This window comes from Chaetodon auriga, chromosome 10 (assembly GCF_051107435.1).
Source record: "Chaetodon auriga isolate fChaAug3 chromosome 10, fChaAug3.hap1, whole genome shotgun sequence".
NCBI lineage: Eukaryota > Metazoa > Chordata > Actinopteri > Chaetodontiformes > Chaetodontidae > Chaetodon > Chaetodon auriga.
Genome location: NC_135083.1, coordinates 7,646,592 through 7,660,437, shown reverse-complemented (window position 1 = coordinate 7,660,437; position 13,846 = coordinate 7,646,592). Strand labels below are relative to the sequence as shown.

The 13,846-nt window shown below is 41.4% G+C and overlaps 2 protein-coding genes across 2 annotated transcripts in view; one reads left to right on the top strand and one right to left on the bottom strand.

Moving 5' to 3' along the window:
- The window catches only part of LOC143327443 (acid-sensing ion channel 1-like), a 47,416-nt gene extending 39,732 nt beyond the window's left edge, over positions 1–7,684 (bottom strand). Inside the window, exons 1-2 of the mRNA XM_076741785.1 lie at positions 6,497–7,684; positions 1,589–1,784 (exon numbers count right to left, since the gene is read on the bottom strand). Coding sequence (XP_076597900.1) covers positions 1,589–1,784; positions 6,497–6,858 — 558 coding nt within the window. The 5' untranslated portion in view covers positions 6,859–7,684. The remainder of the gene's footprint in view (positions 1–1,588; positions 1,785–6,496) is intronic.
- A 3,385-nt stretch (positions 7,685–11,069) lies between these two features.
- spryd4 (SPRY domain containing 4) lies at positions 11,070–13,459 on the top strand. Its single transcript, XM_076741418.1, has 2 exons — positions 11,070–11,214; positions 12,494–13,459. Exons 1-2 carry the CDS (start codon positions 11,082–11,084, stop codon positions 13,033–13,035), a joined length of 675 nt encoding a protein of 224 aa, XP_076597533.1. The 5' UTR covers positions 11,070–11,081; the 3' UTR covers positions 13,036–13,459.
- The last annotated feature ends 387 nt before the right edge of the window (positions 13,460–13,846 follow it).

The window sequence follows — 13,846 nt, the reverse complement described above, 5'->3', positions numbered from 1 at the left end:
AAATTGCCCATAAGCAGAAATATCACTTCAAAGCTACTTCAGAGCAGCTGCTGCAGTAAGTGGCAGCGTGTAGAGCTCCTCTTTGGTGTCATTGTGTATGAATGTGTGTATTAATGTTCCCCCGCCAAAAATAAATCTCTTAGGCCGGCACATACAAGCTTGAGCCAAATCTCCTGGTTATAATCGAGGTGATGCAGCACAGTTTGCACACGTTAACATGTCACTGATCAACTTAATGGACAAAATGTACAACAGGATCTCGAACTTCTTCTGCAGGTGTCCACTGAAGATAAACTGTATTCCTCTGGGGGGGGGGGACTACCATTAAACTTGATCTAATCTAGTCAGTGAGCCTGCTGTGAGGAATGATCAATGTTCAGCTCCAAATTAAAAACCATGTCCGATGCCAGTGACCATTGGCAACAGTGGCTGGGTGCGCCAGCAGCAACAGCAGGGTTTTATGGCAGAGACATTATAGCAGGGGAGCCCTGCTTGTTGCTGCAGGGGAAACTTACTTGAGCCTCAGACACACAAATAAAATGTCAGTGGACTCTTTAAACACATTTCCTTGACCAGGCCCACTGCGTTATTCCACATCTCTTCTCCATGAGGGTTTCATTTGAAAGGATACGGCCTCCTCTCGTTTTTAAGTCGAAAATGATCGCAATGCAAAGATGAAAAGGTAGATGTACACATTTACACAGAGCTGTGGGGATTCAAGTAAATAAATAAAAGCCTCAAAACTATGTTTGATCATAAATTTTAACAAGGGCTTGTCGGCACAGATTCAAAATATATTTTACACACAGACTGAGCTCAACAGACCCCAACCTGATCGTCACAAAACAAGAAAAAGGAAAATCAGCAGAGTCTGACTCTGCATCGTAAACACTTGCCTCTGCTTCTGGGAATAAAAGTCAAACATGTTCACACAACAATTGTGTGCCGTGACAAATGTTCACCAGAGAAGGTTTCAGTTCAAACCAGCAGCAGAAAAAAGAAACGCAGCAGACATCCGCAGGTCAGAGAACGACGTCTTTTCCTTCAGTTCACTCAGAGGTTTACTCTTTCTTGGCTGTGGGGGGTTCATCATTCTTTAACTCTCTATAAATAGATAATCCTATGATTTATACAGCGTGTGTTGTCTGCACTCTGCTATTCAAACACCAACTAAAATGCACTGTACGCTTTAAAAAGTACATTCATTTTAAAGGATGAGGCTGGTGGTTTCCTGCACTTTTCTTATTGTAAAGAACAAACTATACTTTTCTGACTCCACAAAGTGATTTGTTCATACTGATGATGTAAATGTTTAAAAACAGGTCAAGGAATTGCATATATATTTTCAAAGGCAGTGATTTCCCAAAGCAAAACATTAATCAAACAGCATTTGTTGGGGATTATTTACAGTGCTGGATTTGCTGCCCTAGTGGGAATCAGTGCTAACATTAGTAAGACAGGCTAACTAGCTCCATCTTTCCAAGGGAAACAGGCTACAGATGATGGATCCTGATTTCTTAAATTACTGACAGTACCAGGTGTATCCTTTAATTGTGATTGGACCAAATCTCCTTGGGAGACAACTTACCACTTTGAAGTCCTCGGCTCTGCACTCGGTGCCGTGAAAGTGGCAAGAGAGCAGCATGTCGTTGATGTCATGGCCGGTGCGGTCGTAGAACTCTCGCATGTTGAAGGGTCGCGGCTTGAAATTATGGAAATCGGCTTTCACCTTTAGGCTCTCCAGAACGCTCTCCTCCACAAGATGTACGTCCCTGATCTCATACCTGTAAAAACAGAGAGCAAGACAAGTCAAAGAAATATTTAATACTCTTAAAATGCAAATTTTATGGTGTGGATTGATGAATTTCCTTGAATGTCTTCACAGTGAATAATCACTGCCTGATGATAAAGTAGGCTTCATAAAAAAGTGAATTTCAGCCTTGAAACATTTTTTGCACACTTCAGAAAGGTTTATGAGTCTTTATCTGTGAACTTTTGCTCCACTCAACCAAAGCTAAAAATAATACAGTCCAGAATGAATCAAAAGAGGCAGAAAACAGACAGTAAAAATGTACAAGATGGTTTTTCTGTGGCATCTTCTGGCCCTGGACTGATAGCACTATCAGAGTGTAGCGCTTTATTGTACAGTACATAATAAAGTTCAGACAAGAGCTGTACGGGCCCATAAAGCCAGTCGTCCATTCGCCGTCAGTGCAGCAGCTCCAGGCTGCACTGTACTTCAAATGGAGTCTTGAGTTATCTGAATATTTGGAGAAAAGTGTGTTTGTGTTTATTTTGATTGGTTTGTTTTGGCCATGAGAATTAAACTGACTGGTAGTCCCATTTGAAGGCAATCCAACTAAAATATTAAAGGTATGGCTGACTGAGTAAATTCACTCATTACAAGAGTCTCTGCTCATTATTTCATCAGCGTCAGTGAATTCTTTCTGCAGATGCGTTTCCATGAACTAAGGCGCGCTTTACTTTGAATAAAATCCCACACAAACAGAGTAAATGAGAACTTGCAGCATTAGACGTCCTTTTTCGTGCTCTTTGTTTTTTTATCGTGAGAGATTTCTAGCATGGGTCCAGGGATGGCAACGCCGGTCAGACGGTCCAACACTTTCAGTGCAGAAATATCTCAACAACCGCTCGATGGACTGCCCTTCACAGTCCCCTGAGGCAGGTCAAAGTTATCCTGAGAAATATCTCAACATGGATGAGCACAAAATAGACATTTACGTTTCCAAGACAATGTTTTCAAATGACTTTCAGCATGCCTCGACTTTTCCTTTGCGGTCTTAATTTCCTCAACAATTTATTGGATGGAGCCCACACTCGTGTCTCCCTCAGGATGAATCGTGACCGCTTAGGCGCCTCCCAGAATTCTGTCTTTTAGCTCTGTTTCTGGTCTCTACCAACGCCTGAGGGAAATATCTGGCTCTTCAGCTGCTAAGTCTTCCACTGTTTTTTTTCCAGCTAGTTGCTAACTTTGTCTGAGCTGTCAGCCATGTTAGCAGAGCTAGCATGGCTGTAGACTTCGTCGTGTAGAGATTCTTTGCATGGTTGTTTTTCTATATTTGGCATCTGTGTGTGTGTGCATGCATGTGTGCCCATATGTGGGAAGTCTACATTTTGTGATACTAAAGAAATACTGAGATGCTGAGACTGTCTCCTCCTTGTCCTGCAAAGTGTTCAATAGTCTAAATTTATTACATGAACGATGAATGTCTGCTCACTTTTCATCAAATATTTATTCCTAATAGTGAAGTCTCAATGATTTTCTTGCATGGTAATATCTCGTGTAAGATATATCACCACATTACTGATAGCTTGGTATTCAGTTACATTCGTGTGATATTTCATTTCATCTGTCTCACCAACCATAGTCTTTTTCTAATCATAGTCATAGTCTACATTAAGAATAAAGGCCTGTGAATAACTGAGTGGGGAGCCAGACAACCCACATCACATCCAGCCTTATCGGGGCCACCAAGAAATTTCCTTTCATTTAATGGAGCTCACAAAAATCTGACTTGTATTAAAAGAGAGCAGAATAGCTGTAAATGCACCCACTCTCCACCCTCGCTGTGATCTCCCACTGTGCTATTATTAAAAATGTCACCATTTTAATGGACTCACCAAAGAGCGGATTGCTTGGAGTTTTTTTTTTTTTTTTTTTTTTTAGAGAACATTGCCTCAAATGAAACGCCTTTTAGAAATTTCTCACATGAATGTTGTCGCTCTTATATGAATATGGTCTTTTATCGATCTTTTATATGCATTACATGAACAAGAATGACATTCAGTGGCATAAAACTAGAAACTAGGTGCAGGAATCCTTTTGTTTTTCATTTTTTAATGAGGGCAAAGAGACATTTAACACTCTAACTGAAATCTTTCAAACATTAAATCAATAACAACTTGCCTCATTCAGGATTAAAAATTAGCTCATACATTTTTTGTGACATTAAGTTGAGGCTGAGCCCCATTACAGACAAGGAGTGTTTTTGTTTGATTGAAAGAGAACTTAATTGAGGAGAGGCACTCGCTCCCCACTGTTTGTGTAGTGGACAAACCTGCCAAGAAGGCACTTATGAGATAAAATCCCATAAGGACAAGCCGATGGGATCAGTGAAGGCTGACACTTCAGCATGTGTGCAGCTTAAATATCATGCCACAAGACATTTCCCAGACCAGTGACTCCAAACATGGAAAGTGGGCGGAGAACAGTCTTAAATGGATTTCATGCCCTGAGCACTTTCATTTCTGGCCGGGGGTATAACAGCTAAGTGTACCGTCACATCGCCTCGCTACCTTGCCAAGGGAGGCAGGATAATGAGCACTAAACCTACTTGAGAGTAAAAGGAGTTGAGATGAGTAGTCGGAGGAGGAAACTTAGTGGGAAAATCAGCCCCTTTATGCTTTGGTCTCCAACTTAAGTCTTCCTTATGAACCACTGCCTTGAAATGTGAGATGCGTTCATGTAAAAATGTCCAGATGGCAAGTGTTGATTAACAGTCACATCAGCGTCACAGAAACAAATGCTAATTTTAGTGTTCAGCCTGGGATCTTCATTAAAGATTTAGGATAGAAGCTGGCTGTATACTCTCATAGAAGTAAAGCCACCAGAGGCCTTTAGCACTGTATGCCGAGCCCTGCCCTTGATCTCTTCAGCTGACAGCCTGTCAGAGGTTCCCATCAGTTCAGATCTTAGTTTTGAAACTATTTCAGTCTTTTTGATCCCTCACATCCTGCTCCTCCGCTGAAATACTGTCCGCCACTAAATGTGGTGAATGACACCGTCTTGCTGATTTTTTTTCATTATCGCCGCCTCTGTTGACATTTGGAACAATATTATAACACCACGGGGAAAGCAACATGTTTATCAAACAGCTTTCAAAGCTAGGATTAGTCACGGTCTCGCTCTGTGAGATATTTCTTCGCCCTCCTCTGCTCCTTGGGCAGCCCAGTGCATGATCTTCATCACTGAAAATGTGCTATTCATTCAAAACCAGAGAAGTGAAATCTCTGACAGCTCAGAAACAAAGTGGATTTAATGTGCAGAGGAGGAGTTTTTATTTTTTCAGCTCTCTTGAAGTTTCAAAGAGACAAGGATTTAAACATATAAATGACAAAAATACCCAGAGCATCTGCCATTTCACTTGTAATCAAGGGAAGCAGACTCTCCCCATCTTTTCCTCCCGTGCACACACTACATGCTGTTGCCAGCGCCAGTATCCTGAGCCCTCAGCTGCACCGACAAGACGGCTGGCGTTCTCTGATTATATTGCCTCATTTAATTCAAGCCAGACAGGCCTGCTCTCCAAGCACTGAATGACTCAACAAGGTAGAAACTATTAGAGCTTGTTGGATGAGTGAGACACAATTGCCAGTGGTGAATGAAGTACTCAGATCATTTACTAAAGTTAAAGCACAAATCCACACTCCATAAATACTCAATTACAAATAAATGTCCTGCAAAATATTAATTAAAAGTACGCACATTTTATCAGCAAAATGCATTTAAAGTACAAAAACTGTCCCCTGTGAGTGCTCTAGTGGTGTTATTACTGGTGTATTAATGTGTAAGCAGCATTTTAATGTTAGCTGGTGGTGGTGAAGCTAAATTTAACAATGTTATGTTTTAAATAGATAAATCTGTATAAATCAGTAATAGCAAGACCATTGTTTTGTATGTAAATCATAACATGTAAAGTATCTTAATAAATCGGTCAAATAAATCTGATAATGGAGTCAAAAGTACAATATTTCCTTCTGAACTTCAGTGGGATCAAAGTCTAAAGTGGCATGAAATGGAAAAACTCAAGTATAGTGCTTGTACTTCAAGTTTGTACTGAACTTCTTCAGTAAATGCTGTTGGTTACATTTCACCATATTTGCAATACGAAATAAATGAAACAGGACAGGAACAATATATTGAATGTTTTACCTCATTAACTTCATTGATTTTTATAAATATACGCTTATTCTGAAGTTGATGCAGCGACTCATTTCAAAAATGTTTGGACAGGAGCAACAACAGACTAGGAAAGTTGTGGAATGCTCCAAAAACACCTGTTCGGAAAATTCCACAGGTAAACAGGTTCATTGGTAACAGGTGACGGTATCATGACTGGGTATGAAAGACTCAGCCGTTCACAAGCGAGGATGGAGCGAGGTTCACCACTGTGTGAACACATGATTGGATAAAGGATGTAACTACATGAGCTCAGGAACACTTTTACAGTTAATTTACAAATGATTGCATTCTGTTCTTATTTCTATTTTAAACAGCATTTCAACTTTTTGGGGGGGATATAATGTATAATGACAGGTTGAAAAGGAAATGAGTGGAGAGTTCATAGAAGAAATGTATTTGATATTAATGGAGAACATAAAATATGGATGATGAAGAATAAATGAAAGTCGCATGCCGTAGAAACAGCTTCAAACATTAAATTATCGGCTTCATTTTGCTGATAATACTGGTTACCTCTGGTTGAGCAGGGCCAGCAGCTCCCCGGCGTGGTACAGGTCGTTGCGCGTCACCCGGCTGAAGCGGAACGCGTTCAGGTTGCAAAAGGTGACCGCGGGGAACGTCATGATCGGGGTCGTGACCTCATCCAGTTTGGTGACGTGCGGGTACTCGAGGTAGAAGTGGATCCGGTCCACGCACACGTACAGCAAGAAGGTCAGAGAGCCCAAGAAAAACATGACCCACAGGCAGCGTTTGATGCAGAACCGCTCGTACGTGAAAATGTGAGAGATTCCGTGCAGGGTCGAGCTGTGCGCAAAAACTTCTATGGGTGGAGGTTGATTTGTGTCCATGTCCTCGGTTTCCACTTTGAGATCCATTGTCACTGTGCAACAAGCTCGATCTGAATGCCAGAGTCAGAAAACAGCTTCAAAACACTCGCTGCAAAGAGAAACTGAGCCGATATTCATTCACCTGTGGCACGGACTGTCATTATCCATCCAAACAGGTGCAAACGCGTAGATAACCACTCTTGGACTTGGTGCGGTTTGCTCGCCATCCCTCACGCAGACTGACGGAAAAACATACTGAGCATCCAGCGCTCTTTAAAAAAGTCAGACGAGCAGGAATTGTGAGCAGAAGTGATGCATTTCACATAAGCAGGCGTGCAAAAGCAGGGTGACTCCAAAGCGTGCATAACCAAGACGTCAAAACGGGGGTCCATCACCACTGCGCTACAGTGATGTTTTGCAGGTTTCTCACTGGGGTGCAGTAAAGAAAAGAAAAGGGGTTGACAAAGTGTTTCATCAGCCTGCGAAGTCGCCGGTCGATTATAAGTCCAGTGAAGCACACATCATTCCTGCACGCCAACAAGAGGAAACCCGAAGACCGAGAGGAGAGAGAAATCCTTCTGACACTTCAGCTCATTTATTAAGAGTTCCTCTGGAGCTCCGCTTTACGCATGTCCTTTTCAATCCGCAGATTTCCAGGTCAAATCTGGAGATTTTCTCTCTCTCTCTCTCTCTCTCTGCCCGGGAATCTGAAGACGTGTTTGGGAGTCAGACGGTTGGTTGTTCCGGTCGGTGGTGAGTCGTGAGCTTTCCTCCGCTCTCGCTTGCGTCTGCCTGGCAGCAGTGGTCGGGAGAGGAGGGGAGAGGAGCGCGGACTGACGCTCTGCTGTTCACCTGTGAGTTAGTGTAGTTTCACATCTTCACTACACAAGACCGCAGAGAGAGAGAGAGAGAGAGAGAGAGAGAGAGAGAGAGAGAGAGAGAGAGAGAGAGAGTCCTTTAGGGACTTGTAGTGTAGCCTGAAATGTCCTGTTTGTATCATGAGAGGGAGGAAGAGGGATCTAGGTTAAACAATCCAAATTACAGCCAAAGAAAAAGCAAAGGACCTCAAACAGACAATATTAAGAGCCAGAAAACTGAGCAACACATTAAAGGGGCACAACAGAAATTTAGAAGTACCTTTCAGTAAAATCGGGGGTCTCACAAAGGACAGATTGGAAAAAGGAAAGGTCAAAATCGAAGGAGCAGAGGCCGAGATATCCTCACTTTTAGTCCTCCGAATGAGACGAGCTCCAAAAAACACATTTCCCATAATGCAGCTTGAACTGAAGTCATGATGTCATATCTGAGCTAGCTTCCTCTCAGCTAGTTTCTGTAGCTCAGTGTAATCTGTCACTCAGCATTTCTTTCACTGGTCTGTCTAAAAAAACAAAAACAAAAAAAAAAGAAGCATGTTTCTGAATTTATTTATTGTAAGACAAACCGACATCCGCAGGTCACCATTAGCAACGAAAGCTTTCAGGATTTTATACATTAAGTTCACCAGGTGACCAAATGAAACACAGCGTTATTTTGAATAAAATTACAGATTTCTATGGGTTTGAACATTGTTGGGCACATTTGGGATGATGTTGGCACACAAATCAACAAAATATACAACATAGGTTAAATAATGTTAAATAAGACGCTGTTATGACGAGCAAAGTGAACGTCATGTGTAAAATTTGTGGAAGGCCCCTTTAAGATATCACAGAGCGAGTGACCACTGCCACTGCTGTGACTGGTGGACCCAGACAAACCTGGCAACCCAGAGTGAACAGACTGTGTCATTTCAACCAGCAATAAGGAGGCAGAGATGGAGCAACTCTTCCTGCAGACTGTGTACTATAAAGAGACGAAATAAAACTGAAATATCAAGAATTCAGCGCAGGGATGCACCAAAACATAATTCAGTATTTACTTTGGGTAAAAGATTCATCATATTGCCATCAAGTATTTCAGAGTGTGTCACACAGCCTGAGTGAAAAACAAGTCACTGCGCTGAGCTCCTTCAAAGTCTGCGTCCTCTATTTGATTCTTATGTTATCTGCTTTCTTCTGTTGTTCCCGTCATTGCTGTTGCATTATTAAACTATGTCTCATCTTATGTACTATATAGTTTTTTAGGGCTGCTAAAATTTGGATCATGAAATGTCTCACAAATGAAAAAACAGTGAAAAATGCCACATCACAGTTTCCCAGAGCCAAAATCAATATATTTAAGTAGAATGTTTGTCAGATAAAATGTCCAAAACTCAAAGATAATCCATTTACTGAAGAAAATATTCACGTTTGAGAAGCTGGAAGCTGAGAATTTTTGGCATTTTTGCTTAAAAAATGACTTAAATGATTAATTGATTGGCAGAATTGTAGATTAACTTACTAACATTACAAGTATATCTATTACATAAGAAATGTTATGAAAGTGTAGTATTGTACAAACTGTTTTGTCTTTTTTTTTTTAGCTTAAATTCTGAACTAATTAAATTCAGACTAAAATTAGAGAAATAGAAAAAGAGATCAGGATGGGAAAAGTCTGACTTCACCACACAAACTATGATTATGAATCCTACATCTCAATCACAAGTGGGACGAGGTGAAGGTGTCTGACATCTACTCTCCAAAAACAAAATCATTATCAGGCACCACAAAGGAAAATAATGATATGTACCATGTTTAGATTGGACCATGAATAAACAATGACATTTAGTCCCCAGCTGGATCCTGACGTGAAAAATGGATCCAGCTGCGCAATGAGGCTGAATCAAGCCTTGTTAATATGGCAAAATATTTATTATATGCCATGAAAGATGCATTACTCTTACATGCATAAGCACGAAAAACAGTTCTTATCTGTGACATTAAAAGACGTACTACATTCACCACTGCGCCCAGGGCCACGTCTCAAAATCCATCATAAAGAGCTATAAATATAATGTGTGTGACATTTTATTTCTCAGCTTAAACAAACCTTTGCCTATGGTGTATAGTTCCAGACATGTGACATTGTGTTATATGTTTTTTCTTACCTATAGTGGAGGAATGCAACCAAGCCATGTCTCAAGCATTGTATTATTACTGAAGGACATGATCTGAATATGTCCTCCACCACAGCTGTAGAGGAACAAACAGATGTAATGACAGTGCAGAGACCAAAACCTACTTTTTGTCATCAAGTCCAAATATGAGTTTATAGTTTAAGTATTCAACAACAGTCCTAACCCACAGTCCCCTCATTTGAAGCTGGCACTTAGTATGGATCCCCATAGCTTTCAGTTTCCAGCCAAACAGCCAACATCAGCCGTATGTGATTTTGAGTTCTTTAAATGAGACATTTTGCAGCAGGACTGTATTTTTCTGGGTATGTGGGGGGTGTTCAGCACAAAATTTACACATGGTGAGTGTATCTTAGGAGGATTCCAGTATTTGTAGACTCTCTATGTTTAAATTTCACTACTTTTAGCCCAATTAGGTAGGTAAATGAATGGATTCAGCATTTCTTCACTCAAATGTAACTTCTAGCAGTGTGTAGAGAGCTTTGAAGCAGCATCTAGACCCGTACAAGATTAATTTTACAGATCAGTATGATTTATTAATAATATCCAATAAGGTTTCCAGGAAAGAATGATGTAATCTGGTTACTCTGCCAACTCTAGCAACCGTTGCTCGCACAGTTCCATGGCAGTTTAACTGATATCCACCGTTATGTTGTATCTGTGTGACGAAATATATATTTATCTACTCCTTAAATGGAGTATTATCTGTATGCACTCTTTTATTAGAGCTGCTTTGCGATGAATGATTTAGTGGATTTTTCTTTTAATGATCAGCTCACTGCTAACCAAGCTAATGACTATACTAGCTGTCCATGGAGCTAATGCTAATGCAACATTCTAGGATAGCTGTTGAATTTCTTTTGGGATAGCTGTTTTATATTTACACTGCATGAAGTATTCCGCCCATGTTTTAAGGCTATGCCATTCCATCAAATAGAAATGTTCTGGATGTCTTCTAGACTTTTAAATAAAGTTGTGGGTGTTTGGACAATGTTTGGCTGAGGGTCAGTTGGGGCAAGGAAATGTCAACGTTTGACAGATTTCAAGACCTCACCGTTTTGACAGGCTGGCTGCTGTCCGTGGTGCTGATGTGTCTTATTGGCCTGCGGGGTCATTGCAGTTCCTCTCCAGGCCTGCTGGGGGCAGCAGAGGGCGCTACAGCTACTACATTTTGGTAAGAAGAAGGAACTCAAACATGTGAGCAGCAGCAGTGAAAAACATGGCGACGCCCGTTACTGCAACTCGTCTCTGTCGCCTGGCAGGACGGACTGTCTCCTCCCTGTCAGCCAAACACAGGCGGGCTGTCAGCCTGCCAGCGAGAAGAAGCTACATATCCACCTCGACGGGGAACAGTGAGTGAATGTTTTTGTAAAAGTTAGTAAAACAGATGCGTCGGAGTCGTAGCTGCCGCTCAGAGGTCAGTGTCCCACCAGGCGCAGCCGAGTCTGACAGATAATGATTAATGACTATTGTTCTGGACGTTTCTCGTTATAGTCTGCTCTTCCATCCAAAACAACAAACATGGTGACCGGGTCGGAGCCACAGTAACGCAGAAACCTTTAACACGTCTTTATAGTAAAACACACAAATAGATGAAAGCTGAGGAGGTGGAGACAGAAAGAGACCATCGCTCGCTGTTGTTATGGTCCGAAACGCGCCTGTGTCTTCGGTAAATCTTCGGATATATAATATTTAACACACCGGTGGCTGACTGAGTGTCGTTAAAATCTCTACTGTGGTCGAGTGTAACTAAGTACATCTACTCAGATACTGTACTTAAATACAAATTTGAGATACTTTTAGTTTACTTGAGCCACTCTGTACTTATACTCCACTATATTTCAGAGGGAAGTATTGTACTACACTGCATTCCTTTGACAACTGAAGTTAGTGGTTATTTTCCAAGTGAAGATTTCCCTGCATTGAAAATACTTAAAGTATGTAAGCATACCCAGGAAAATGTAGCCTACCCAAAGTATTAATGGTAAAAGAACACTACTGTATGCAGAAAGACATTTTCCATTTTCAGTGATCTAGAACCACATTTTTCTGTGGATGAAAGAATAAATGCAGGGAAAAAGCTGAGAGCGGACGAAGCATCAGAAATGAAAAGCAGAAAACCCTCACCACTGACACGTTGGAAAGAATGAAGATTTGGCATTTTTGCCAGAAAATTACTTAAAAGATTAATCAATTGTTAAATAGATGCAGATTATTTTTTTGTTGATGGACAAATTGTTTCAGTGCCAAGCTTTGTTAGCATCAGAGCGCTCTGGTTTCCTCATTGTTCCCAAATTAATCAGATTTAGGCCTTTTTACTGCAGACTTTTTGTCAAACATATGTAGCAGGAAAAGCATAGTTGGAAGTAATAACAGTAATGAAAAGCATTTCCCAGCAATGCAAAGCAGCACTAAGTGTTATTAGTCGCAGTGCTATGAAAAAAGAGTATTCAAGTTTTCCACCAGTTTGGGAACCATTGGTTTAAATGATTTTATGAGAGACCTGATCTGCTTTAAGTACAGCTCATAAATAATATCCAAACCAATTTTCTAGACACTGACAGCATAACAAAGAACTCGATTTGGGCTACTGTCAAATATCAAACTGGTTTTTCTTCTCATTCTCTGTAGATCTTCAGTTCAGGCTTGATGAGCTTACAGCTCACAGCAGTCTGGACCTCTTCAAGAAAGACACCGGCGTCATCTACCGCATGCTGGGACTGGACCCCAGCCACGTGCAAGACAACCCCGAGCGTTTCCGAGACTGGGCCGTCGTGTTTGGCGATGAGAAGATCAGCAGTGGACGACACTACTGGGAGGTGACGGTCAAGAAGTCTCGAGAGTTTCGTCTGGGTGTGGCGGAGGCGCTGATGTCCCGAGAGGACTGCGTGGGCACCAACAGCTCCTCCTGGGTGTTCGGCTACGCTCAGCGCAAGTGGTTTGCCATGACCAACAATAAGATGGTTCCCGTGACACTGGTGGGCAAGCCGGACCGCGTGGGCATCCTACTCGACTATGAAGCGGGCCTTCTGGCGCTGGTGGACACAGAAAAACCCAGGATCATTCACGCCATCAAGGTCCAGTTCAAGGTTCCCCTCTGCCCCGCGTTTGGACTTTGGGACGGGGAGCTGCTCACACACTCTGGTCTGGAGGAGCCTGAAGGCCTGAAGTGAAGCAGGATGAACTGCGATGGTGGAGATTGCGATGGCCTTGAAAGGCTGCGGGGTTGCATTTGGTACCATGGAAACATTTATCACAAGCAAAAAAGCAATATGTATGTGAGAATCATTAACAGCTCAACTGCAGGTGATGGTTAATTTTCTGTGGTGCCCCTGATTTATAATCATCGCTCTTAACAATGCAACTTAATACTATGTGTGTAATTCAGCCTCGGCTAATCACATCACCCGAGCTGTTTTATGTTTACCTCATGTATCACCTCTCAGACTCACCCATGAGAAAATAATGTGTTTTTGAGAGGAACATTAACTGCCATGTTGTTGGTTGACACTGTGTTCTAAAGCTGAAGTCAACACAAAACCTTTTTCAGTCTCATGTTCATATCGTATATTGTTTAATAAAATAACTTCACTTGAACTGCCTTTACATTTCTTTTATTTACAGCAGGATGATAAAACATATTTACAATGACAGACTAAAGCTTAAGTTATACTGAGGAATCATTTCTATAAATAGAATGCATTAACTTGAGATGATTAAAGTGAAGAATATCACATGATGCATTTAGCACAGTTTAGCCATTTTAAAATGGTGGCTGAGTTTCTCAGCACGCTGCACACGAACAAGCAAAAGTCTAGATTTTCCTTTTGTATCACTTCAAACACGTGCGTCTGGTGTGCAATAGTCATTTGCGACACTGTGATTATATATTTGTTAGAGTAACCCAGAGGTGTACTTTCCAGCACCTGAGACATGCAGATGTTTCTGCAGAGCTCACCTGAATAAAGCAAAAATGAATTCCTC

What these genes read in the sequence shown, in the direction of transcription:
- spryd4 (XM_076741418.1), top strand. Translation starts at nt 11,082, where the DNA reads ATGGCGACGCCCGTTACTGCAACTCGTCTCTGTCGCCTGGCAGGACGG. An exon ending in ATCCACCTCGACGGGGAACA is followed by an intron (nt 11,215 to 12,493) that starts GTGAGTGAATGT and finishes CATTCTCTGTAG; the next exon opens with ATCTTCAGTTCAGGCTTGAT.